The sequence below is a fragment of the Ambystoma mexicanum genome, chromosome 5q (assembly GCF_040938575.1).
Source record: "Ambystoma mexicanum isolate Mex_15411 chromosome 5q, UKY_AmexF1_1, whole genome shotgun sequence".
Classification (NCBI taxonomy): domain Eukaryota; kingdom Metazoa; phylum Chordata; class Amphibia; order Caudata; family Ambystomatidae; genus Ambystoma; species Ambystoma mexicanum.
This window is the reverse complement of record NC_090933.1, coordinates 101,247,366-101,273,061: the sequence shown is the minus strand read 5'-3', so window position 1 is coordinate 101,273,061 and position 25,696 is coordinate 101,247,366. Positions and strand designations below refer to the sequence as shown.

Genomic DNA, 25,696 nt, shown 5'->3' with positions numbered 1-25,696 from the left:
CAATTTGAATGGTGACGTATTTCCCAAATGTTTCCATTCAAAGGGAAAGCTTTTACTTTGACTGCAAATTTACAAACAGAGCAAGTTCCACAAGGGAAATGCCCTGTGAGGGGCGGAAGATCCCAGCTAGATGTGATTGATCTAGAAGATTTATTCCTGGTATAAGCATGAACCAGTTGGTCTTTCAGGTTCTTTTGCCTTTTCATGGCAAAGATCGGAAGAGGTTCTTCAGGTAAAGACAGTTGTGCTACAGACCAATGCTTTTTAATAGTTTTTTGTAATTAAAAAGGTGTGTGGGCTATATGTAAGGGCACAGACTAATTTGTCTTGTGGTGTCTTATCTTTAGGTTGTAGCAGGGTTTCACGGGGGGTAAATCTGGCCCGTTTATATGAATCGGAAACAAGTTTTTTTTGGGTACCCCCGTTTGAATTTGGTGATCAAGATCCGTGCATGGTGGTCATAGTCAGATATTGATTTGCAGTTCTTCTGAGTCTCAAGAACTGAGAATAAAGTAGATTTTCTTTTTGTGTATGCAGATGAAAACTTTCAAAATGCAGTAACGTGTTTCGATCAGTCGGTTTAGTGAATAATGAGCATACCAGTTTTTTGGTCTGATGCTGAATCATGAGGTCCAGGAACGGAATTTGAGTGTTACTCGTGGAGATGGTGAATTTGATGGTCTGGTGGCATTTGTTGAGCCATAGCAAGAAAGCATTTAGGTTATCTGTGGTGCTGTGCCAAATAAAGATAATGTCGTCTATGTATCTATGCCAGCTCTCAATGTGCTAGCGATTCTGAAATCTGAAAAGACGAATTTTGCTTCAAAGTTGGCCATGAATATGGTGGCCAGGCTCGGGGCAAATGCTGCCCCCATAGCCGTTCCTTGAGTTTGTTGAGTTCATAGAACTGGTCCTGATATTGAAAGTAATTTTTAGTGAGTGCTAGAGAAAGCAGTTCCATGATAAATTCCACCGGTGCCTTATTACATGGTGTGGAAAGAGTGAGGCTAGAGCGTTTGGATTCCATGGCCTCATCATGAGGGATGTTGGTGTATAGTGCGACGATGTCGAATGTGACCAAAAGACTGGAAGCGGGGTCAAAAGGCTTGCCTTCGAACAATGAGATGACCGAAGTACTGTCCCTGAAGTATGTTTCTGTTTGCTGACTGATGGGTTGGAGGTATTTGTCAATAAACTGACAAATAGGTTCAAGAATAGTCCCGCCAACCCACTAAAATAGGTCTGCCTGGTGGTTTAATTGTGTCTTTGTGAATTTTAGGGATAGCGCAGAATTTTGGAGTGGAACAATTTGTTTGGTTGAGAAATTCTGCTTCTTTTTGGGTGATCCATGTATGTTCGAGTGCATAGTTCATAATCTCTAGAATCGTCTTCTGGATCTCCTTGGTGGGGTCTTTTCGAAGGAGGCGGTAGCTCCCTGGTATATTTAGAAGTTCTGAGACCATGGTGTGGTGTTGTGGTTGGTTCATGACAACTATGCCTCTGCCTTTATCGGCAGGCTTGATAACGATCTGTGAGTTGTTAGTAAGAGACTTTAGTGCCTGCCTTTCTTGCTGTGTTATGTTGTATCGGATTGACCTATGGTGATTTTGTAGTTTTTTTGAGGTCTCTATTTCTCGAATGTGAGTATGTGAGTAATTCATTGGGCATAGTGTTGTCATCCGGAGTAAATGTCGATTGCGGATTGAGCCCTGTTTCGCTCCCGTCTGGTGGGCATTCTTTGTTTGAAAAGAAAATTTCAAGCCTCAAGGACCTGAAAAATCTTCTAATCTCTGTCTGTACATTAAACCAGTCTGTGGGCTGAGTAGGAATAAACGTCAACCCTTTGGACAGAACTTGCATTTCTGTCTTAGACAATGAAATTTGGGTGAAGTTTAAACATCAGGGGGGTTACCGACTCCATGTTGATCTGCTGTTCCTCCTGCGGAAGCGTGGTCGCCTCTGGGTGCACCTCCATGGTTGGAACTGGGAGGGGGAACCATCCTGGGCCGGTGCCGTGAGGTGGACCTATGCCTAAAAAGGCTGCAGGGGGTCTCGAAAAGGACTGTAGCACAACAGGTGCTTTTATCAGCAATGTACCTGCACCAGATAGGGGTTGCTATAAAAACTAACATATCATCTGTAAGGTGATGGTCTAGAACCTATGTAATCACCTCCAATGATGAGCATAAACTGTTAGAGGTGAATAAATATCCAAATTCAAGACTGTGGAACAAAAGTGTTCATGCTTGTATCCTGGCTTTGTCAACAGACGAAACAGTGATCCTCGTCAAATCATCTAATATCTTTTACATTACTGTGCTGTTTTATGTGAGGTTTGCCTTCTTGAAAACAGTGCATTGTTTAGCCCATTACTTGATCTTTCTTCTTATGTAGGACATTTGACTGAAAGGGGTGGTAGACGGAGGAGAGCAGACCAGATGTTGCAGGCCTCAGCAAGCATATTTCAAAGTCTACGGTTTGCTTTTTTGTAAAAGGTTTTTATGCACCTTTACAAATGACAATGTCACAAGTCATTGTTTTAGAAGTATTTAAAGCTTTAAAACATGTAAGAAAACCCCATAATAAACGTGTTAAATCACATCGATTGGTATGCTGGTCTTTATATTCTTCCCTTGATGATGGAGAGAATGAAGCTAGAATCATTCCCATTTTGTGTAACACCCTTCTATAGTATTTTGCTTTTATAAATGGTCATGTTTGTTTGTGATATGTGTACTTTCCAATCCCATTTTTATAAAATGGGATTGTTTTAGTTCAGGAAAAGAAAATGTTCAAATGCAGAAATTTCACAGTTGGAGAGTTGGCACAAATCCCAGCTTCACCCCTTAAGCAATGTGGGATCCTGGGCATCTCAATTAATCTTGTATTACCTAACCTCTCAAAATTGACAGTCCCTAAACCTTTCCAAATTGTCAGCCCTTCAGAGTGATTTCCTTCTCAGGGTATGATCTTCATAAAAGCCTCACTCATAGGTTCACCGGCTACAGTGTTGCTTCCACTATAGTAGTGAGCATTGATATATTGCACACCACAGCACTTGTTCCTTTGATCTCTAATCGCAACACTATTGTAAAACCATATGCCATTTCTTATCTCAATCTGTCTGGATACAGACACCTTCCTGGTAGCTTCTAATCTGCATCCACTATCCATTCTATGGTATGTGAAGATTTCTCCTTCCTTCCATTGAGTCTCCTCTATCCATGCTTGATCACTTTTGCATTCTCTGCGGCAGCTAATGTGAGTTTTCTGCCTATTCCAGCTTACATGTACCTTTTTCATACAATACTCCATTAATACTATAGGCTGCATGCCTTCCTGAATGATATTGATAAAACGTCTCCTGTATCTATACTAAAACAGAAGTAACCTCTTTGTAGACTGCTAATGTTGGCCATCAAATGCTACTTGTTTATCATTCTGGTTATAGCAGGAATGAATAGGGTAAGGGGACCTAAACGGAGTAAACATGCTTACTTTTGCATGCTGCGAGGCAGCATATCAACCTATAGATTGTGATCAGGATAAGGGGGTGGGGGTGCAACCAGATATTCTTTATCACCTAATTCCTTTGGTTTGGTGGAGGGGGCCCCCAAAGATGTCCGTGCTCAGGGCCCCAAAAGTGGTTAAGATGGCACTGTACAGCAACGCTTTAGGTAGGCTTTAAAGACATCCTCTTAGACTGGTTTCTTTTTTCTGTCTTCTTTTCCCCTCACCTTTTTACAAGTATTTTATTAATATTGCACAGGGGAGCACCCCAAGGTTTTCTTAATAATACCTTCACACTACAAACTTGGTATTTTTATGCTCTAGTAGTTTATTATTTGGTGATGTACTTTAATTTGGGAAGATAGAAGAGGGTGTTGGTGTGGGGGCACCGATCCAAAGAAAAAGGGGAAACTTCCGGTCTTCTATAGCATATGTTGCTTTTCAATCACCTCTCATGCTAATGCGTTGCAGTGCCAGTCAAGATATCACTTAGTGACAAGGTCATGTCTGATTGCTCTACAGGGGCTGAACGAAGGATTAATATCCCTGGGCTGATTTTGCCACATAAAAAGGCCAACAATACTAGCCTTAATTGAGCTAGGGACAGTTAGCTATAGTCTGTTTCATGACCTATCCAGCACATTTAGCCTCATAGACAGACCTAGGCTGCCATCATACTGAGCGTGATCTTATATTCAGCTTTTCTGTTTCTTTTCCTTTCAAAGTTAAATGTATTTGTATATTACCAAGATGTTGTAAGTTTTGTAAATATTTGTAACTTCTTCAGTGACATTTTTCACTATTTTCTTTAAGACGCAATGATGTAACCAAAATCAGTTTACATAAGCTTTATAATTTGCTTTCTTTTTATCGATAAACAATTACACTTTTGTTCAAACTACTATGTCTTTGTTGTGTCAATAATATACCGCACAAGCAAAGTATGTTAAGTGATATATGACCATTTATTTACTAAATTATATGATTTATTCGTGACAGCGACTAATAGAGTAATTGCTAGCAGCTTTTCAATCGGTTGTCTAATATTATCTACACAGGAACACGCTTTTGTTTCATCCCAGTAAATTAAATGAGTCATGAAGCTAAGGTTTAAAGAAACATAAATTCTATACATGAAATAGAGCAATCCTTTTTAACTCTCATTGATCTATATTTCACTCACTTGTCTGCAGACACTGTATTCTGTAAATTATTTATACTGTGCCACATGCCCGCAAGCCTCAAGGCGCTTAACAGACAATACAAAAATTAAGAGGAGAATAAAAACAAGGGTCAGAAAGATCAGTCTATGCCCTGATCAAAGAGAAATGTATTGAAGCACTTTTTAAATTTTGCTAATGTTGGAACTGTTCTAAGTGAAATGGGAAGGGTAGTCCAGTGACAAGGTGCCCGGGCATCAAAGCAAGAACCTCTGATTTTCATTAAGGAGAAGCAGGGTTCAAACAGCAGGGCATCTTTATTTGACCGCAAGGTGCATCCAATAGGTGTTTTCTTGATTAGAGTTTAAAGGCAGGTGGGAGCATTGCCCGCCAGTCGACTCCTTCAATTGTGCTGTTTAACCTGAAGCCAACGCAGCATGCAATGGGCTTTGGGCACATGGGGACCATCGTCCACTTCCACAGACCGCGTGCACTGCTCTGTTTTGAGTGACTTGTAGCCTCCTAATGTTGGCCCCAGTAGTGCCTACAAGGAGGCTATTGCAATAATGTAATCTGGTGTTTAGAGTAGCGTTCATGGTCCGAGCCCTATTTAATTCCGATAAGGGCAAGCTTGCCACAGTAAGTCTCATATAAGAGCAAGAGGAGCTTAAATATGACACTTGTTTCTTGCAAGTCTACAAATACTGCGGTTTTACGTATTTACATGCTCAAGAACAGGAATGACGTTGCCTGCAATCATAAAATCACTGTATTGGGGGTCCAGTTTTTTTTTTTTTCGCTTGGAGTTAGTTCAGAGCAAGTGAGTTCAATGCCATCCGTGATTGAACGGCTGTAAAGACCTCATTTAACCCTTCCAAATCTTCAGCATATGTCCCTTGTAGTTAAAGGGTGTCATCCGCGTAATTGGCAAATTGAACAACCAGACCATCCAAGAGATCACATAATGGCCTAGAGTATACATTGAACAACAATGGCGAAAGGCAGGAGCCCTGCGGTACGCCACAGGTGAGAGAAGCTGGCAGGGATTGTGCATCATCTTTGACAACTTTCTCCTCTGTTGGGCCGAGAAAGGATTTAAACCAATTTGCGGCACTATAAGTGAATTTTCCTATCCCGACCAATCTGTCCGATAAGAGATCTTGATTAAATCAAAAGCGGCACATTGGTCAAGAAGCAGGAGTGGCGCATTGAAAAATAATTCTGTTGTATAAAGTGGCTAACAAATGCTCAATAAAATAAAACGCAGTACTGCCCTTGTCAATGATTTTTACACGTTTCGATCTTAAAATCTCGAATAGCAGTCTCTGTGCCATGCTTTGATCGGAAACCTGATTGTTAAATAAAGAATTCTTGCTATTGGACAAAGTCCTGGTATTGGCAGCAGGCCACTTTGTCCAGAATTGTCAACATGAAAGGCACATTAGTTATGGGCGTATGATAGCTGTAATCAGTAGGGTCAAAATTCTTTCTTTAGTAAGTCCCTTTCTTTGAGGCAGTCGGGGACTTGAACCTCTGAAAAAGACAGATTAATAAACCTATGGAACAAAAGATGACAAGTACTCTTTAAAATAAGATGCCGGGAAAATATTACCTTTTACAAGGGGTGGGTTTCATCCTATGAGGAATGTTTAGAATCTCACTGTCTGATACCTCCCTAAAAGAGAAGGACATATAGGAGTCTAGTATGTCAACTGGGGGGCAGAAGGTGTTTCGGACCCAGTACTCAAGGTTTTAACTTGTTTTCTGAGAGTTGGTGGCAAGACATTTGATTGTTTTTTACACCAATTGTCAATGGCAGTATAAGGTTTGGCCGTTGTACCTTCCAGTGAGGGTCGGACGTTGTACCTTCCAATTCATGCAGAATGGCAGACTGTTCTCTTGAGTTTGATTTAGCTGATTTGATATGATCATTATGTTTAGTCTCCTTGGCTTTAAAAATAGTCTCCTTGAAACACTTTACCCCAATATAGCAACACATCTGTCCAATTTACAATGTTTCACCTTAAAACTCTGCCATTTTCCACCTTCTAGCATCATTTTTAACTCTTCTATACACTTTTTGCAACTTTCTCCACTGTTTTTGCATCTGTCGACATCCGCAAACGTCTGATATCATCACAGACCTTCCGGACAGTGCCACGTGACCATGCGCTCGCACGCAGCATGATGACATGTCTGCGAAGGCATCCGCACTTTGCGATCGGGTCCATGCTTCGAAGATTGGAACTGCTTTTTTCGACTGATCTAGGAACTTTCAAGCTCAAAATGTATCCTTGCACAGCTCCTACACCTATACTTAATCATTATCCATTAACAATCTAGTGCAAAGCACATACTTGGAAGAATATTAGTAAAACTGCTATTTCTCTTAAAAATGACATCAGCTATTGCCCTCCCTCCTCCCAAGATGGCCACCATGGAAAGAGAAGGCTGTGCTCCGTACAGAGCCCCTCTTCCCTTTCTATGGCAGTCTGCAGAACCCTACAACCATATTACCACAAGCACATTTTTTCCCTTTCAAACCTATCCTACTTTCGGATAACTTTACCACACAGTCGGTCCCAGGTGGACATGGCCACTTTAACACTATTTTTCATCCCTCGCAGTCATGGCCAGTAGCCAGATTGTCCGCATCATGACCTTATGCCATGACCTAGACAATCTGGCTACTGCCCGCAGCCACATGCTATACCTCAGTCACCAAAGGTATGACAATTTTTGTACCTACATTATGACACTTGTAAAAAAATAAAACACGGGCACATTTGCAAAACCATGCTTAAATGTCCTTTCCAATGCTCCTTACACAAGTTAGCTCGAAATCTGCACATGTTTTATTTTTTTGTATGTACATACAATAGTCATAACTTAGTCCCCACTTGACAAAATCCATTCAGTCTTTACACAAACATTGAAGGTTGGGTCTATAATCGTTCTCAAAACTGTTGCCCACATTCGTCAAATGGCAAAGTTATAATCCATCTAAAAACGTTGAGACCCCCCCCTCTATTTTCACCCTTCTTTATAAAATCCCACCAAACTTTAGAAAACCATTTATATTTAGAACCAAAATAGTTTTGCCAAATGTTGTGCAGATTCGTCAAATTTCACCACATTTATATGCCTTTACAATATTTTGGGACCCCCCCCATGTAATTTTGCCCCCTCTTGACAGAATGCCACAAAACCTTGCAAAACCATTCAGGATTAGGTCTAGAATAAAATTGCAAAATTACATGCAGTTTTATTGAGTGGTGCTAAAGGTATAAGCCATCCAAAAACTGCTTTTTCCCAACCCTGTAATGCAGAAATAGGTACAGATGTCCTAGGACATCTGAAGTGTCTGTGGACACCACATGACTACCCCAGGACATCTGGAGTGTTCACGGACTGTCGAGGGTGAAACAACCCGTTTTTTGGCTTTTTATGGCTATATCCCATCCCATCGTCATCCCTCCCAGCCTCCCCAGAGATTTTGTTTTATTTATTTTGGATTGGTAGAGCGCACTACAGCCCACAGGCATTGAGGCGCTATAAGGATATTTACGAGTGCTTGCTTGAGGGTTACAGGAAGCGGCCCATGGACAGATGCTTGATACAATTTGCTTGGTTACAGTTGGGTTGGTTACATGCTCAGAGGTTACATTGCATAGTACAGTGAATGGGCAAATGAATGGTAACATATACATTGCATTGCATAGCGGGACGGGCCCATTCATAATAAAGTAGCAGGGCAAAGCGATGGTTACATATGTAATACATAGTGTGGTGGGACGGGCCCTTTCAGACAAACAGCCTAGTTTTTATGGCCTTGCGGAAGACTGGATGAGAGTCGATCGTCCTGATCTGGGCTGGAAGGGTGTTCCAGAAGGTCGCGGCCATGGTTGGGGAAACTGGAACCTCCAGCACGCACTCTGCATGAGTGAGGAGCAGTAATACGATTAGCAGATGTTAGTTGAGTTTGATGATTGCAATGTTGCGGACCCCAAAAAGTCAGCGAATCTGACCTGGCGGGCGTTTCGCTAAAACTGATGCATTTCACCTTTTCTCACCACCCAATCAGCTACTGCGTCCCGATGTCTCCGAATCACGCAAAAGTCCCTGAATTTTTCTAGGCCAATCGGGGCCTGTACGCGGACCGAACAGGGAAGTGAGTTTGCGGACAGGACAGATATCACAATTTTTTTGCCTAACGTTTTGGTCCTTTAAAAAAAAAAACTACTGGATGTATTTACACCAAATTAACAAAATCATGCTTTCGGGACCAAGCAGCCGCTCCTACCGCAAATTTGCTGAAAATCCCTCAGGCGGTTTGGCCTGTAGGAGTGAGCCAAAGTGTTTTCTCATTGGGTCTATGGAAAAAGACATTTTGGGACCCCCCCCTATAACTTTGCTCCCCCTTGACCAAACCTTGCAAAGAAATTCAGAGTGGGCCATATACTTTTTTTTGTAAAGTTTGGTGAGGATTCGTCTAGGGCGAGCGAAGTTATAAGCCGCCCAAAAAGTGCTCTTCCTATGGGTTTAGTAACTTAACCATAACTACTGGGTCACTACCGCAGGCACAGATATATATATATATATATATATATATATATATATATATATATATATATATATATATATATATATATATATATATATATATATATATATATATATATATATATATATATATATATATATATATATTTCTGAGGCTTGTGGAATCTGCTTAGATCACATGCTGTGCATAGGCCGACATCTAGTGGAAGCTGCGGAGTATTAGTTTGTTTTTCGAAACTCAAATGGGCGTCGACACAGGGCGTGCCAGTAATACTATCCCTAGTGTGACGTCCACTGTACCCAAGATCCCTCCCGCGTCTAGGATCCTCAGATTGTTTTTTTCCGCCATACTGGTCGGAAGCATTTTGCGGAGTCCCCTGGCCTTAGCCATACTTTTGCTAAAATATTGATAAATTTACATCCTTTCGACACTCGACGCTGGCTTGGAGAAGAATTCGAACGTCGGCTGCTGCACGATGGATTTGGGCCTCGGAAGGCCTCTGGCCTCGGCCCGGGCCTTGGAAGGCCTCTGGCCTCGGCCCTGCAAGTAGGGAGAGTGGGGGTTGGACATACGCTACACTCTTTGTATATAGGTACATCTTATACATTTCCTACACTTACCAGCCCGCTGCCTCAAGGTGCGTATGGAGGGTACCCCTTTTAAATTCTGCCCCAAGTGCAATCGAAAATACCCTTGGGTCGACAGGCACGCCACGTGCAATCTCTCCTTGCCGAGGGACCACCCAGAGGCGAACTGCAGAGCGTGTAGTAGGATTAAACCTAAGATACTTAAGGACCGTTCGACGAAGCGTTGGGCCCACCACGCCAGGCAGGCGGCCATGGCGGCGGAGGGCGCCTTCAGCGACGCCGTGCTTTCGGACGGCGAGGGCATTACGGCATCTAAAGACAGCCGAGCGCAAGTCCGCGACCTCGGAAGGTGGTCTGACAGGGCGGCTATGGGGAAGACCCCCGGCGACACAAGCGCTTCACACACCACTCACACAAAACACACGAAGTCCAACCGAGACTCGACGACGTTGAGTTCTCGGAAAGAGGCACATAGAGAACGGTCCGAATCGGTGTCCTCTGGGCGTTCTCGATCGAGATCGCCGCATGACTCCAGGCAATCATCCACTCTTGCCAAGAGTGCCTCGCTCCCTAAGCTAACGGAAGTTCGATTGTCGGAGGACGAAGACGACTTCCACCCCCAGGCCGCTCTCCAGGAGTCGGAGCCCGCAGACAAGATCAGCGCGGCCCCACGTTCGAAGGACAGGGACTCTACCCCCGATCCTCGACGCCAGGCGTCGAAAATCTCCGGAACCACAAAGGGACAGGGAAAACACTCTTCCACTCATGGGGAGGGGGGGAAACAGCAGAAGAAGCAGCCACTGCACTCTTCCACACCTGTAAAACACTCCACTCCTCTTAAACAGACAGACAAGCCCAAGTCTGCTGCTATTTCTAAAACCAGCAAGTCTACTCAGGATAAGTCTCCTAGACTTTCTGAGAGAGTCATTCCCAGTACCAAAGAATGGTCGAGTGATGACATAGATAGGGTCATGTCAAGGATGTCTTCTTTGGCAGACTTTTATGATAAAAATCCAGACCATTTCCTTTCATATAATCCACAAGGGTCTACACCCTCAGGCTCTAATGATCCTATCCCCCCGAGTAAAAAGCCCTGGTTTGAGACACCTGAGGTCTTCGGACCCCTTCGATGTACAGCCATACTCACGGCCATACTCACAGTATCAAGGAGAGACTTCCTTTGGTGATGACCAAGAATTTGGCATGCTAGAAGAACAAACCGGGACGGGCTACTATGGGGATGATGAAGACCAGGAAGTGGAAGACCCTGAAACCTACAGAGTAGATTCCCCGGTAGAGAAGGAAGCCCCGGTTACGACTCCCCTGTCGATAACCAACCCCTCCTAAACGAGGTTCTCGCACGAGCAGCAGAACATTTCCATATTGACACCCACGGTGTCCAGGAGGAGAGGGACTTCGCCGAGGAGTTAGTGGGAGAACGGAGGTCTGTTGCCCAGACCATCCCTATCCTTAAGTCTATTCAGCGAAGAATAGACCCGTCCCTGGTAAACCCGAACCTCACCAGAGCAGTCAATCCCAGAGTTGAAAAACCTTTCAGGACAGCCCAGTCTGACCCTCTCTGTATAAGAGGACATCTGAAGCCAGACTCCCTGGTTGTCACTAACACTCGTAAGAGGGCTGGAACACCCTTGTCATCGTCCGAAGCTCCTCCAGACAAGGAGAGCAAAAAACTATATGGTTTCGGCAGGAAAGTAGCCTCAACGTCTGCCTATCAGGCAAGGATTGCAAACTCCACCACCCTGTTGGCCAGCTACAACTGCCATCAGTGGGAAGAAGTCGCAGCACTCATAGCCTCTGCACCAGAACCCTTAAAGGGCCAGTTAGCACAAATTTCAGCAGAGGGTAGAGCCGTGTCTGGTTGCATTTTAAAAGCAACTTTTGACGCTGCGGACAACGCAGGCAGATTGATGGCAGAAGGTATTGTTATGAAGAGACATGCGTGGTTACGGCAGTCTGGTTTTAAGGCAGAAACCCAAGCATCATTGTTGGACAAACCGGTGGAAGCCGATCTGTTGTTTGGTAAGGCTGTCGAGGACGCGCTGAAGAATGCCAAGGACGAATATGAGACACTCAAGTCCCTTGGCCAACTAACCAATAAACCCCCTAACCAGAGAGGGAATGGAAATTTTCGTCGCCCACGCGGCCAAAATTCCCAGAGAGGATCAAACTATTCCCAGGGGCAGGGTACACAGTGGAACAACAGCCAACAGTCTACCCAGGGTTATGGCAGGGGTAATAGGAGAGGACGTGGTAAAGGCAGAGGCAGCCCCAGTAGAGGAGGCTGCACGCCTCCACCAAAGCAGTGACGCTCAGTTCAGGGTCCCTTATCACGCAACTCCAGTAGGGGGACGCATTTCCAACTTCACCCAGGCTTGGGAAGGGATCACATCAGACAGATGGGTGCTGTCAACAGTATCCGCAGGGTACTGTATAGAACTACTGCAGCGTCCCCGGAACCATCCTCCACGACAAAGAGTACACTCTTTAGAACATCAGAAGATTCTCCTCGAGGAGATCGCCAATCTGCTAGCAAAGGACGCGATAGAACTCGTCCCGGGACACCAGATAAACAAGGGTATTTATTCAACTTACTTCCTTGTGCCAAAAAAAAATTTGACAATGTGCCCAGTATTGGATTTATGGCCTGCCAACAAGTATGTCAAGCCCCAAAAGTTTTGAATGACTATGCTACAAGAGGTAATCCCCCTCCTAAAAAAGGGGATTACATGGCAACCTTGGATATGAAAGATGCCTATTTTCATATTTCCATGTTCCCAGCGCACAGAATGTACTTGCGCTTCAAGGTGGACAGTCGGCACTACCAGTTCAAGGTACTGCCCTTCGGGATAGCTTCGGCACCAAGGGTATTCACCAAGGTACTGGCGGTGGCGGCTGCACACCTACGCAGGGAGGCAATCCCGGTGTACCCTTATCTGGACGACTGGCTCATAACGGGGGAAACCCCAGTAATTTGCAGGACAAACATTCAAAGGACTATCGACCTCCTCCACGAATTAGGCTTCTCAATCAAAGAGAAAAAGTCAAGTCTGGTGCCAAGCACCTCCAAACAGTTCCTAGGAGCAATCCTAGATACTCAAGAGGGGTTGACATTTCCTTCAGAGGAAAGAATTCAGAATATACTACTGCAAATTCCGCAATATCAGTCCGGTCACCAAATAACTGTACGCAAAGCAATGCGTTTGCTGGGCATGATGGCGTCATGTATTTACCTGGTCCCCCACGCGCGCATGCGTCCCATGCAGGAATGGTTGGTGAAACAGTGGTCTCAGGCAAGTGGTCAGTGGGACGATCTAGTGGTCGTTTCGCCAACACTGGTACAAAGCCTTCACTGGTGGACAAGAGAGAATCTTGCACAGGGGAAACCCTTTTACGATCCCGTCACTACCGATGCATGCCTGACGGGTTGGGAAGCTCACCATCTCCACCACACAGCTCAGGGTCTCTGGTCTCCTTCAGTGGCCAAGAACCACATCAACCTGCTAGAGCTTCTGGCAGTATTCAGAGCGCTTCAAGCGTTTGAGCCCTACCTACTAAACCTGTCAGTGCAAATCCGGATGGACAGCACGACAGCCATGTTGTACCTGAACAAGCAAGGAGGGATTAGTTCGCCAAATCTGTCCAAGCTTGCCCAGAAAATCTGGATATGGGCACTCAGACGGAACATCTTCCTGTCATCACAACATGTTCCAGGGGAGCTCAATTCCCTAGCGGATGCTCTGAGCAGAGACTCCCTCCCAGAGGAACACGAATGGGTTCTACACAGAGAGGTCGTAGAAGATATCTTCTCTCAGTGGGGTTTCCCCACTATAGACTTATTCGCCACAAGCGAAAACAGACAATACCCAGGATTTGCATCCAGGTTCCCCCAACCAGACTCCCAGGGGAACGCCCTGTGGATGAACTGGTCAGGGATGTTTGCGTACGCTTTTCCACCAACTTCTCATCAGGAAGGTGGTCAACAAGATGAACAGAGAGTCGATGATGCTCGTCCTAGTTGCTGCCATGTGGGCAAGACAACCGTGGTTCCCACACTTACGCAGGATGGCGGTGTGCGAGCCCATCAACCCAACTCAATGAACCTGGCAGCATGGCTCCTGAGGTCATAGAGTTTGGACATCTCAATTTACCCTAGTGGTGTATGGACATCCTAAAGGAATCTAGGAAACCAAACACAAGGCACTGCTACTTTGACAAGTGGAAGAGATTGGTTATCTGGTGCCAGAGTAAACAAATCAACCCAGTTGATTGCACTCCTTCCACGATTGTTACATACATGCTCCACCTGCTGGATGCAGGACTGGTTTTTAACTCACTGAAAGTACACCTGGCAGCCCTGTCGGCATACACCACTTCCCATAACAAGGTCTCATGGTGGAAAGTACCAGTAGTTAAAGCCTTCATGGAAGGAGTAAAGAGACTTCACCCTCCTATTTCAAAGGGTGGGACCTTAATGTGGTGCTATCTAAGCTCATGGGCCCCGCTTTCGAGCCCATGCATAAAAGCAGTCTCAAACACCTGACTTATAAAACGGCCTTCTTAGTAGCTATTACTTCTATAAGAAGGGTCAGTGAAATTCAGGCTCTGTCAGTGCAGGATCCCTTCTTTACTGTCCATAAAGACAAACTGGTTTTACGCACGCACCCTAGGTTCTCACCTAAGTTTATATCTAAATTCCACGTAAACCAGTCCATCGAGCTTCCGGCTTTCTTACAGGACCCTCAAAGCTCGGCTGAGGTGAAACTACACACCCTAGATGTGCGTAGGGCGGTCCTCTACTATGTAAATAAAACCAGACCTCTAAGGAAAACAGATCAGCTGTGTGTCTCCGTAGCTACAGGCAGAGAGGGGGATCGCGTCTCTAAAGGTGCCATCTCGAAGTGGATTAAAAACTGTATCCAGCTGTGTTACTCACTCTCTTAAAAGACTCTGCCTTTCATGCCAAGAGCCCACTCTACAAGAGGCATTGAGGCCACTCTGGCTTTCATTGCAAATGTACCCCTTGACACCATTTGCAAAGCAGCTACTTGGAGCTCTATTCACACTTTTACTCAGCATTACTGCATTGACACCCATTCCAAGGCAGATACACAAGTGGGACAAGCGGTTCTAAGACACTTATTTGCTCATGACCCTTCTCACATCCCACCTCCTTCATGTACTGCTTGCTAATCTATGCACATCATGTGATCTAAGCAGATTCCACAAGCCTCAGAAGGGATACATTACTCACCGTTTTCGTATTTCTGATGCTTGTATCTGCTTAGATTCACATGCGACCCACCCTTTCTCCCCTCTGAGAGAAGGCGCATGGTTGCTTGTAGTCTTACCTTTCTATCTATCTGCTTGGATTATCTGTACTCGCGCTACTCCTCATGTTACCTCATGTCAGAAAAAATACAATCTGAGGATCCTAGACGCGTGAGGGATCATGGGTACAGTGGACATCACACTAGGGATAGTATTATTGGTACGCCCTGTGTCGACGCCCATTTTTGAGTTTCGAAAAACAAACTGTAATACTCTGCAGCTTCCACTAGATGTCGGCCTGTGCACAGCATGTGAATCTAAGCGGATACAAGCATCAGAAATACGATTACGGTGAGTAATGTGTCCCATATATCTTTTTTTGTTTTGATACTTACACAGGTGGGAGTATTCTCAAACCAGAAGAGGAACCCTGTATTTGCACTTTATTTTGATTAATGTCTTATAAATAAAGGGTTTGTGTTTCTCGCATGTAGTTGGCAGCTTGGAACTGAAAAATGAACCCACATAAACAATAAATAACCACATATCTCAAGATTTATGGGCTACATATATTGTTTGACTTTTGGTCCAGTTCGCTCAGCCCTAGTTACAGAGCAGAGTGACCTCCTGGTAGAATCCCCCATTGTTGCTTGTCAATCATGAAACAGCTAAGGAGCTTGCTGGATCTTAAAGATCTCCTAGGGTGGTGAACAATTAGTCTGGATTGAAGGAAGCCTGGACCAAAGGTGTACATGGCTCTACACATACTGCAGAGGGCCTGAAAATGCAACGTTTGTCTGAAGGAAGCCAATGTATTGTTTTGTTATGCCAATGTATGTATTTTAAATGTTGGTATCATCATTTACAGCTATGAAATACACAAAGAAAATGTGCTATTGTGTTTTCACTTGGCTTTAAAGAAAATAATGAAATATTTGCTTGTCATTTTCTAGGAGTGTTTCTAAACCTGAGAGATATAGTGGTGACAATGTAATCTACAAGCCTATCGGGGTAAGTTTGATTTTTGACCTTTTGCTTACTATTGCACCTGATCATATACATAGCTTTAACATTATCACTCCACGAATTTCATATATCCAACATAACAAATAACTTGATAGGACAATTCTCTGTAGTTCTACTGACTGCCTCGTCTCACGTTTTTTACACTTGCATGATATCTTTAAAAGCTCATCATTGTCGCACCCTTTTTAATTTTCTTATTGATTCTGGAAACCTAGACTTATTATTAATCACATTTCTAAACTAATATTTATTAGGTAGCTACTGAAGGTTGTGATGGATACAAAATGGATGGAGCGGGAACCGGAGGGATAAGCTATGACCGCCATCATATTTTGGGGCTGCATTTTTGAGTTTCTATCACCCTCCTCTGTGCTTCCTGCAGGTCTGTCTCCAGTTCCCAGTCCCCCCGGAACTGCAGCACTCGTGATGTTTTGGACTACCCCTCCAATGATCCCTCACCATTGTCTACGATGGATAGGGCTGATGAGACTTTTAGTTCAAAAGATCGGGATAGCAAAAGGTTGCAGACCCCTGTCCTACTGCATATCGGTGAAACAACCAGCCTGCTCACTCCTTTGTGACTGAACTCCAGTGGTTGTGGGAGGTCTGCTATGTACCTTGGTCCCATCTTTACGACACTGTAGTCTTGCTACTCTGCCTTCCCACGTTTCTGGTGGCATGTATCACCCGAGTCTGTATTGTTCCAGAGGCAGTGCGACATATCACACTTATTGAACATATTCAAAACTCAGAAGATTCTGTGGAGTGGTTAACACCAATCCATGAGACAAGTCAAACTGCCCAAGGAAATAGGATTCAAACACTTTGGTAATCCTTAATACTATATCTGTATTAAAATGGTACTCGATCATTCCTGGTGTCTTCCAGTTTATCATAAATATATGCTTTTGAATTTTCAGTGGAACAGCCTATCATAATGTCATTCTACTACACATGTTTAAAGAAAAACTTTTTGTCAATTGCTGTGGAATATACAAAAAAATCCAAACAAATTATTTAAAAAAGATTACTGTCTCGTAAATGCACAGCATTCTTTTGTGTTGATGAAAGGTAAGATTCAAGGAACAGATTGACAAAATTGTGGGATTACTTTGCACCGAGGGAAGTATCTCTCAATTACCTGTTTTAAGACCTTTTTCAATCATAAAGGATTATTATGAAGTGTCAAATCCTATACCTAAACTCATTGTGAACTCCTGATTTTGTGCATAATGAAATTTTCAGTACTCTGTTACAAATAAATTGGAGAAACTTGACAATCAAGAGTGTTGGGGTACCACATTTTCCATTAAGGGTTATCAAAGAGTTTACTTACTGCTAATGACTGTGTGGACCTGATTACAGGAAATGGTTGGAATATTTTACACTATTGCTCAATTCCGATCCCCTTTTCAGCTCCCTCCACCCGACCGCTCCCTCCACAACCCTGTTCCTTCCCTTCTCTTACTCAGTTTTTGGTCACATTTCATTTTGTCTCGCCTTCAGTATTGTCTCGCACTTTCTCACCCCTGTCAAACCAGTCTGCTCTTACCCCATCTAATTTTCCCCACCTCTACCCAAATCCGGTGTGATCCCAATAGATCCACTGTTTTCCCTTTTTAACCTATTAACCCTATCCGCTCTCTTCCTCTTTAACCCAAGTACCTCTTGACAATTTTGGAATAGATATTGCAAAAAGTCTAATAATATAGAAAGCTTGTATAAAGCCAAATAAATCAAAAATGTTTGCATTGCATGGAGTACTGTTAGAACATTGTACATCTTTTAAAAGAAATAATTTGTCGAGGGTCCAAAATGTATGCATGACCAAGAAGAAAAAAGCGAACACACAGATCAAGCCTATAAATCATTCAAAGTTAGACTCCTAAACACCCTTCTGTGATTCTTTTATGTATAAGATCTTTGTTTGAGAGGGTCCTGTGGTGAGTTAAAAAAATAACACTTCCTTATGGGGGTGTGGGGTGACCCATTAGGGTCTGGTTTGAAATTGACACAGTTGCTTCCTGAGGAAGTCACGCAGAGGGCGGATAGATTGAAATCCCGCTGGCTTCCCTCCTCCAAAGGCAATCTGCATTCCACCCAAAGTTTAACCAATGGCAGCCCAAAACCTGTGAACAAGTCCCAGACTGCACCATGAGGAAGTAGACCACCCCAAGGGCTGGGATATAGAAGCAAGTTGGGGGGAGTACTCTCTGAGCATATACTCCAGCAACCCATACTGCAGGAAAGGCTGCATCCAACAGCAGATACTATGAACCCAGCAAGCTGGTACACACAAAGTAATGCACAATGCCACAGAGCTGCTGAAAAACAGCAAGGGATTACCAAGATGGTGCCACACTTCTCATTTGCATGCTAGAAGGCAGGAAATCGATACACCCACTGGGAAATACCAGGAGGAAATTGGTGAATGCTAAGAGGAAATTAGGCCATCTCCGAGACTAATAAATCCCCAGGGAGGTAGCCCAAGGAACCTAGGAGAGGACCAGAGGACCAATCAACATCCATTGCACCAGAGCCTCATGGGGCTGGGAAACCTCACTCTGTCTTTTGGACCTGGGGGAAGTGAACATAGCTGCTGATGCTTCCTTCACGGAAGGGGATGTTGCCGGAGGGAGGATTGTGGAAGCACTGGTTCCAGGGAGCCGGCATTGCTAAGCTGGAGAGGAGAGGAGAGGAGGGCTGTTAAACCTTGGAAGCCCAGGATACCTAAGTAGATGACGGCTGACCTGAAGAGCACCCTTTCCAGTTCTTCAGACAATCGAATGTCCAAAGCGGAGGCCTTCCACCCACGACCCCTGGGGAATTATCGGAGGTTCCAGGCCCAAGAGAGACCTGTTGTGAATACTGTCAGGTACCTAAGGCCTATGCCAGAGGCCTACAGAGAACCCTGTACCCAAGGCCCTATGAGAGAGGCCAATTGTGAACCAAAGAAGACAGGAAGAAAGTACCTTGATACAAGCTAAGACGTGCCAAAGACTAGGAAAGAGGCTGGTTGTGAATGTTGCTATGCAGAGCCTACGAGAGAGGCCTTCTGCAAATCCTGAACCCAAAGGCCTATGAGAGTGGCACACTGTGAATCCTACAAACAGTACGGGAAGAAATAATCCTGATGCAACTGGAGACAGAGGACAGAAAGGCCAGGAGGGGACCCATAGTGAATTCTGAAATTCAAGGTCCTGGAAAGGGGCCTGTTGAAAATCTTGAAAGACCTAAGAAAGCAGTTTATGTATTAGAAAAGGGATTGTTGGAAAGGTATGTTTATGAAGATTTACTTTGGCTAAACCATTCTAAAGTTTGTAATACTAGCACAGGGTAGCTGAGAGCATAAAACACATTAAGCTTAGGATTACAAGTTTTCTATTGGCTGTATCATTTGGACATGTCTTTGTAGATTGGGGAGTCCCTAGTGGGGTAAGGACATTTTAGAATAGGGTTTGGACCTAGTTTGATCACAGGTGGGAACACTGAGTGAATTAAACAATCCCTATTTACGTCAATTTATGTGACCGTTTCATTTTTAAGTCGGTCCTTATTTTTAGAGCTTCCTCTAGTACAGGTTGCTGATTTACCTCGCCATAACCCTAGTCATTCTCTGATTGATATTAAGATTTTGTTGAACCAGATCTCTAGGTGTGAAGGTTTTGTATTAAAGGTGCTAATTCCGTGCCAGATTTGGTGTGGTGGGGGGGTGCACCTACTAGACAGTAGCTAGACAGGATGGGGCACCTACTAGGGGGGAAAAACATCGGTATGCAAACGAACTGCAGTCACGCCATGAAAGAAGGCCGCGCAGGGAAATGCGGGTTTAGGGATGCACTGTGTATGCCATCGGCCCAGGAAACCTTGTATGTTATTACGAGATAGGAGAAAAATCCCAGGTAAATGCATCTAGCCGGGATACCCCCAGTTTGGGGCCTAGCCCAGGAAACCTGCTCTGAACACATGATCAACACACCATGGGTTAGTGAGGAGGGAGACTGAATTCAAGCTGCGCTTCAAGGGCAGACCTAAGCAGCTAAGACAACACTGGGTGATGGAATGACAGGGTGGCAAGCCAATCCTACAGGCACTCTGGGGTAGAGGGGAAGTAACCTTAAGCCAGAGAACCGTTGACATAACTACAACTGCCTGTCGGCAGGTGTATATAAAGGAATATAAATAGGGTTGTCTAGTTGGGTCTCAACCTTACAGGCTCTCATGACATTTATAGACAAAGAAAATGATTAAGACCAATGTTGTGCAAAACAGGACTCAAACACACTACAAAATGAGTGTTGCGGACTTCTAGAGCACCCAATATTCAGACTTCTGATTGCAATAACTTATGCATTTGTTCAGTTTTGATTTGGTTGAACTTACTTCACACTTTTTTGTGACACTGTATAAATATATATAGTTGATCTATAAACAATCCCAATATGTTGTCAATACATCCATGCATACCAGTCATTCATTCACAATCATTTCATTTCGTACTTTGTTACACTCCACAATTTGTGTGAATTTTCACAAGAAGTGACAAATGTCTGTAAAACACTAGAATTCAGTAACACTAATTCTGTAGACTGTTGAGTCCTGTTTTTCACAACATTGGTCTTGATCATTTTCTTTGTTTGTAAATGGTAGATGGTTATGGGAATGGGAAGTTGAACAGAGGGGTGTTCCTGGGAGGACCAATCAAATGGTAAGTTTCGATGTCCCTGGGAGGTGGGCAGCCTTCAGAGTTTCTCCACAATGTTTGCAAGGTCCGTTATCCAGCAGGTACTGTGTAAATGTTTCCTTTGCCACCAGAAGCAGGGTGTCTCGTGTTCCTTTCGCAATAGTGCTGACCAATGGCAGAACAATAACATTCTTGCGGTCAGCACAAATGTTATTTTACTAATTGCAAACTGTTCCCAGGAGGGGTGAGAAGCGATGTGGCGTCACATGGGGAGGCGATGAGCTGGCATACTGTTGATCCGTTTGCTCCAGTCACGTTTCACTAACATACGTTTAGCTCTAAGGATATGACGTAGTTTAACCAATTGGTTTCTTGGGAGACATGGAAACTATGTACTTCCCGAGCTGCAACTGTTTCCAAAACCTTGACCACTGCATTTGTACCGTAAAACTAATGTTCGCTGTATTCACAGATATCTGCTCTCATCAATCAGTTCCAGTCCACTGTTCTGTTTGATTTGTGCTCACCCAGCTGTAATAAAAAGTGTTGTTTTTTTGCCTGGTGTGTGCTCGTTTATCATGATTTATATATGGTGGGATTGGAGGACCCCTGATATATTTTTTGAGTCCCTAGTGAGAGCCTCAGTCCTGTTTGTTAGCTGAGAGTATCCAATATGCCCTCCCCGGGGGTGCGAGTCTGGCAACTGCAGACCTGACAACGCACATCACTGAGGATTCCCTGCAGACACCAAGTTCACAAAGGTCTTCCTGGTGCCGAGCCCTTCTCGCGTTCAGTGGGAGGTGTGAGCTTGTGCTGGAGCCTCTGTCGCGAGGTCACTCCAGGGTCTCTAGGACGTGAGTGTAACCGTCCAAGAACTCACTGCATAGTGGTGGCATGCCCACGGCATGGGAGGGAGAGATTTGTATGGTGTCCAGCACGTCTCATGGAGGGAGGACAATTGGTTGTAGTAATATTAGAAATTAGCCCATACCACCCAATAGGGGGTGGACACACCTGCATTAGAGCGGGAGAGGTGCATAGTGAGTGGCAAACCCCCGTCAGATGGGAGTTGTGCATAGTACCGCCGAATGGATAGTTGTCATTGGGGCAAGAGGTGTTATTTAGTTTTTTTCTGTTCTGGGGATATAGAGAGGTACAAGCCTGTGGCAGTTGTTATGGTGTGGACTCATGGTGGACTGGTCAACACCAGGAGGTACCTCATGTAAAATAGTTGGCTTGGCATTGTAGCGGCGGCTGTGTGCAGACGGTGAAGGGAGGCATGGTGGTTACTTGCTCCAACATGGTGAACGGTGAGCCCATGGAGAGGGCTAATGGATACTAACACAGACTGAGTGGATGGGCCTGTGGAGAGGGCCAGCGTGGCGAGTTGAGTGTCTAGTTGGGCCTGTGGAGAGGGCCAGAATGAACGCCGATCTAGTTGAGATAGTGAGTGAGTGACTGCATGCGTGTTTGATGGGAGAAAAGGGGCAGTGGAATAGTGGGAAGGATATATAGGGTGGCTGGGATTAAAAACCAAAGGAGGTAGGGAAATAATGGCGTATTTAGATAGCCCCCTGGATCACAAGTGCTGAAAATTGCCCCAGTATCACGATAAAATATTAAAATGCAACACTCAATGGGCCCAGGAGACTGTAGGTCAGTGTTTCCATGCATGGTCCGGAGAGGGAACTTTTGACAGCAAAATAATAGAAAATACGTTCTCATATTTGCTCTGGAAATTATATGAAAAAACATGAGGGGGAAAAGGTGAAACAAGAGGAAGAGGAGACTATGGGAAGGGGCGGACCGAGCTCTCCGCCCCGGCCAATGTTGTCTATCCATCTTTACAGCCCGCAGAGGGATACACAAACACCCCAGCGGGAGACCCCTGGAGAGGACCGTGTAAAAACAGAGGGGGAAGCGGCAGATGCACGAAGGGACGAACTGCGCACAACAGGAGAAAGGAAATCACTAACGGATTTAGCCACCACATGACAGCAGGTGGATGTGTTCTTCAGTGAGGCAGGAAGAGTGATGGAAGAAGAGGTACAGGGGAAAACTAAGGGAGAAAAGGGGAATGGATATCGGGGAGGATAACATTCAGGTTAGACGAAGAGTAAGACTGGAAGAATAAAGAAGCGGAAGGAGTGGGCGAGTATGGTGCAGCCTCAGATGAAGGACTGCAAGGGAAAGAATCGAGCGACAGGGACAGTGATGAATGGAGCCCCGGAGGCAAGAGCGACAGGACAGTGACGGAAGTGGAAGTGAAAGGGACTAGTCCACCGCCTTGCCCAGCAGGGTAGGGATGCAGAAAATGTGATTAACTCAGGCCACCAAAGGAGGAAGTGGGGATAGGTCTAAAGATCAGAGTAATGCCATTACTACAGAAAGGGAGAGGGGGCGTAGATTATGTACCATGGAAGACAATGGATCGAGATAATCTCATATGCAGCCTGCCCTACCTCGTGGCAGGGGCCAGTAAATGGATACAGGCGCTCGAGAAAAAGATGGCATGGGTGACATTAGCCATAGGGAACATGCAAAGTTTATTCTCAGCTGTCATAGGAGAGCAGGCAGACAAAATATGGAACCAAGCAAGGTACAAAGGGATAAAATTAAGTTAAAATGTCTGACTGAGCTCCATTTAATAACTGTTGAGCACATGTCTGGGAGGTTCTGAGAAGTATGTATCCTGACGGTTACGACTTAGGGATAGTAATGGCTCATAAAATGAAAAGGGATCGTGACCCAGCAGATTACATAAAACGGTGCAGGATCTGTTGACACAAGAGACACGAAGATCTTGGGATGAATGCATACCCTTGTTCTATCGCATATTGATGAAGGGAATGCTGGCAGAAGTACAGGGATCATTCCATAAGATTGTGGGCATCGAAGCTAAGGGCTTGCCTGAAATCCAGGCAACAATCATGTACTATTGCAAATGAAAACAAGAGTGAAAGGCAGGAGACTGGAAAAGGCTGCAAAAGCGAAAAACAAATTGGTACAAAAGAAGCTGGCAAAGTATACCCTAGAAGGGGTACTGCATGTGTCTGTCTGCCACAGTGGAATCCACCCCACAGGGAGGGTTTCCCGTAGGACATACACCACAACCAGGGGGCTATGTGCCGCCGCATTATATGCCGTAGTGGGTAATGTCGCTGCAGGGGAATTATATGCACAGGGGATTCTTACCCATGGGGAGAGGGTACCTGCAACAAGGCAGGGGAGATATAAAGGGTTAGGATACGGGATCTTTGAGCCATGTTTCATATGCTAAAACATGGGGCATGTCGCATGCACATGTTCTTTTTGCACAACAAGCCCGAGCAATACAGATGGCATAACAGCAATGAGGGGATCATGATTCCACTGCAGTGGCCACAGATGCAGCCTCACATAGCCCTGATGCAGCAGGGACAGATGTCCTTGCAGCAGGGAGGGCCACAGGTACCTGGGGGTCCATAGATTGGGCAGCAGGGATCTCGACTACGACCCAGACTCAAGCAGTAGTAGCAGAGAGTACGGTGCTGCTAGGGCAGAACGTAGTACCCCATTACACCACCGTAAACTGTGGGGGAAACCTCTTTCTCTAGGGCAACACGCAACAATAGGGGGGTCCACAGAATGCTCGAGTGTGCCTAGTCCGACGAGGAACCTGAGGTAGCAGTGAAAATGGGACCCATGGAATTTTCTTTTCTCAGACATGGGTGCGACGCAATCCTGTATACGAGAGAGGGATTCCCATTATCGAACGAGGTAATGGACACACAGGGCTCCTCTGGGGCGGTGACCGCTGTTCCAATCACAAGTCTTGCTATTAACAGTAAGGACACAACACATCATAGCTGCACTATTGTTCTGCAAAGACACTTCCATCAACATATTGGGAAGAGATTTACTCAGCAAGTTGAATGCCACCACATCATTCTCAGAGAGAGGGCTGGTATGCACAACACCAGGCGTCTACTACACCTGAGTGTCTACGCTCTTTTTAGCAGCACACGCTCAAAGCACATTGAGAGGCCAACCCATGTACCAGGGATGGTGTTCTGACTGACATCAGAATTATTGTTCAGAACAGTGTCAAAGGGATGACATGAAAGGCACCACACTCGTGCTAGAGTGGTTAATAGTACGTAAGGACAAGGTGATCCTGTGTGGGACAGACCATGATCATATGGAATGGTGCACAGTGCTCTGCATCGACACAACAATAACAGGAGTAACGGATGAACAGCTGTTCTCTGACAAAGAGGAAGAGGGAGAGCTGGTATTCCGGCTGCATATAACTTGCACAGTCAAAGTAGTGGAGATGCTTGTACCAATACTGACACAACTGGTGAAGAAGGGAGTATCCATGCAGATGAAGTTCTCAAGAAGGTCCCCGAAAAATTATGGACCAAGGGGCCTATGATGTAGAGGTCTATAAAGGAGTGGGGGCAGTGAAAATAAACCTGAAGGAGGTTAGTAATATCTGTTGTCCAGAAAAGCAGACAAGGTAATATACTCAACCTTGCATGCCCTCTGGGAGCAGGGTATCATACACACTTCCTCTTCTCCATGTAACATTCCCATATACCTGATAAAGAAATCCAAGGGTGGTTCCTGGAGAGTCATACAAGATTTACACCCCTAAATGACATTTTTGAGGCAGAATTCCCAGTAGTACCGAACCCTGCCACAATATTTTGCAACATCCCGACATAGGCAAGGTACTTCAGTTATTGACTTGAACAATACCTTCTGTTCCATTCCATTGCACCCCAATTTATGGTATCTGACATTGTTTACGTATCGGGGAATGAGATTCGAACACACTAGACTGCCCATGGGTACTGCGAATCGCCAAGTATTTCCAAAGTTTTTTCAATAG

At 44.8% G+C, this 25,696-nt stretch overlaps 1 protein-coding gene across 1 annotated transcript in view; it reads left to right on the top strand.

Annotated features, from left to right (window-relative positions):
- ERP44 (endoplasmic reticulum protein 44) overlaps nucleotides 1–25,696 on the top strand; it is a 550,129-nt gene that overhangs the window by 286,899 nt on the left and 237,534 nt on the right. The window contains exon 7 of the mRNA XM_069620604.1: nucleotides 16,064–16,121. Coding sequence (XP_069476705.1) covers nucleotides 16,064–16,121 — 58 coding nt within the window. The remainder of the gene's footprint in view (nucleotides 1–16,063; nucleotides 16,122–25,696) is intronic.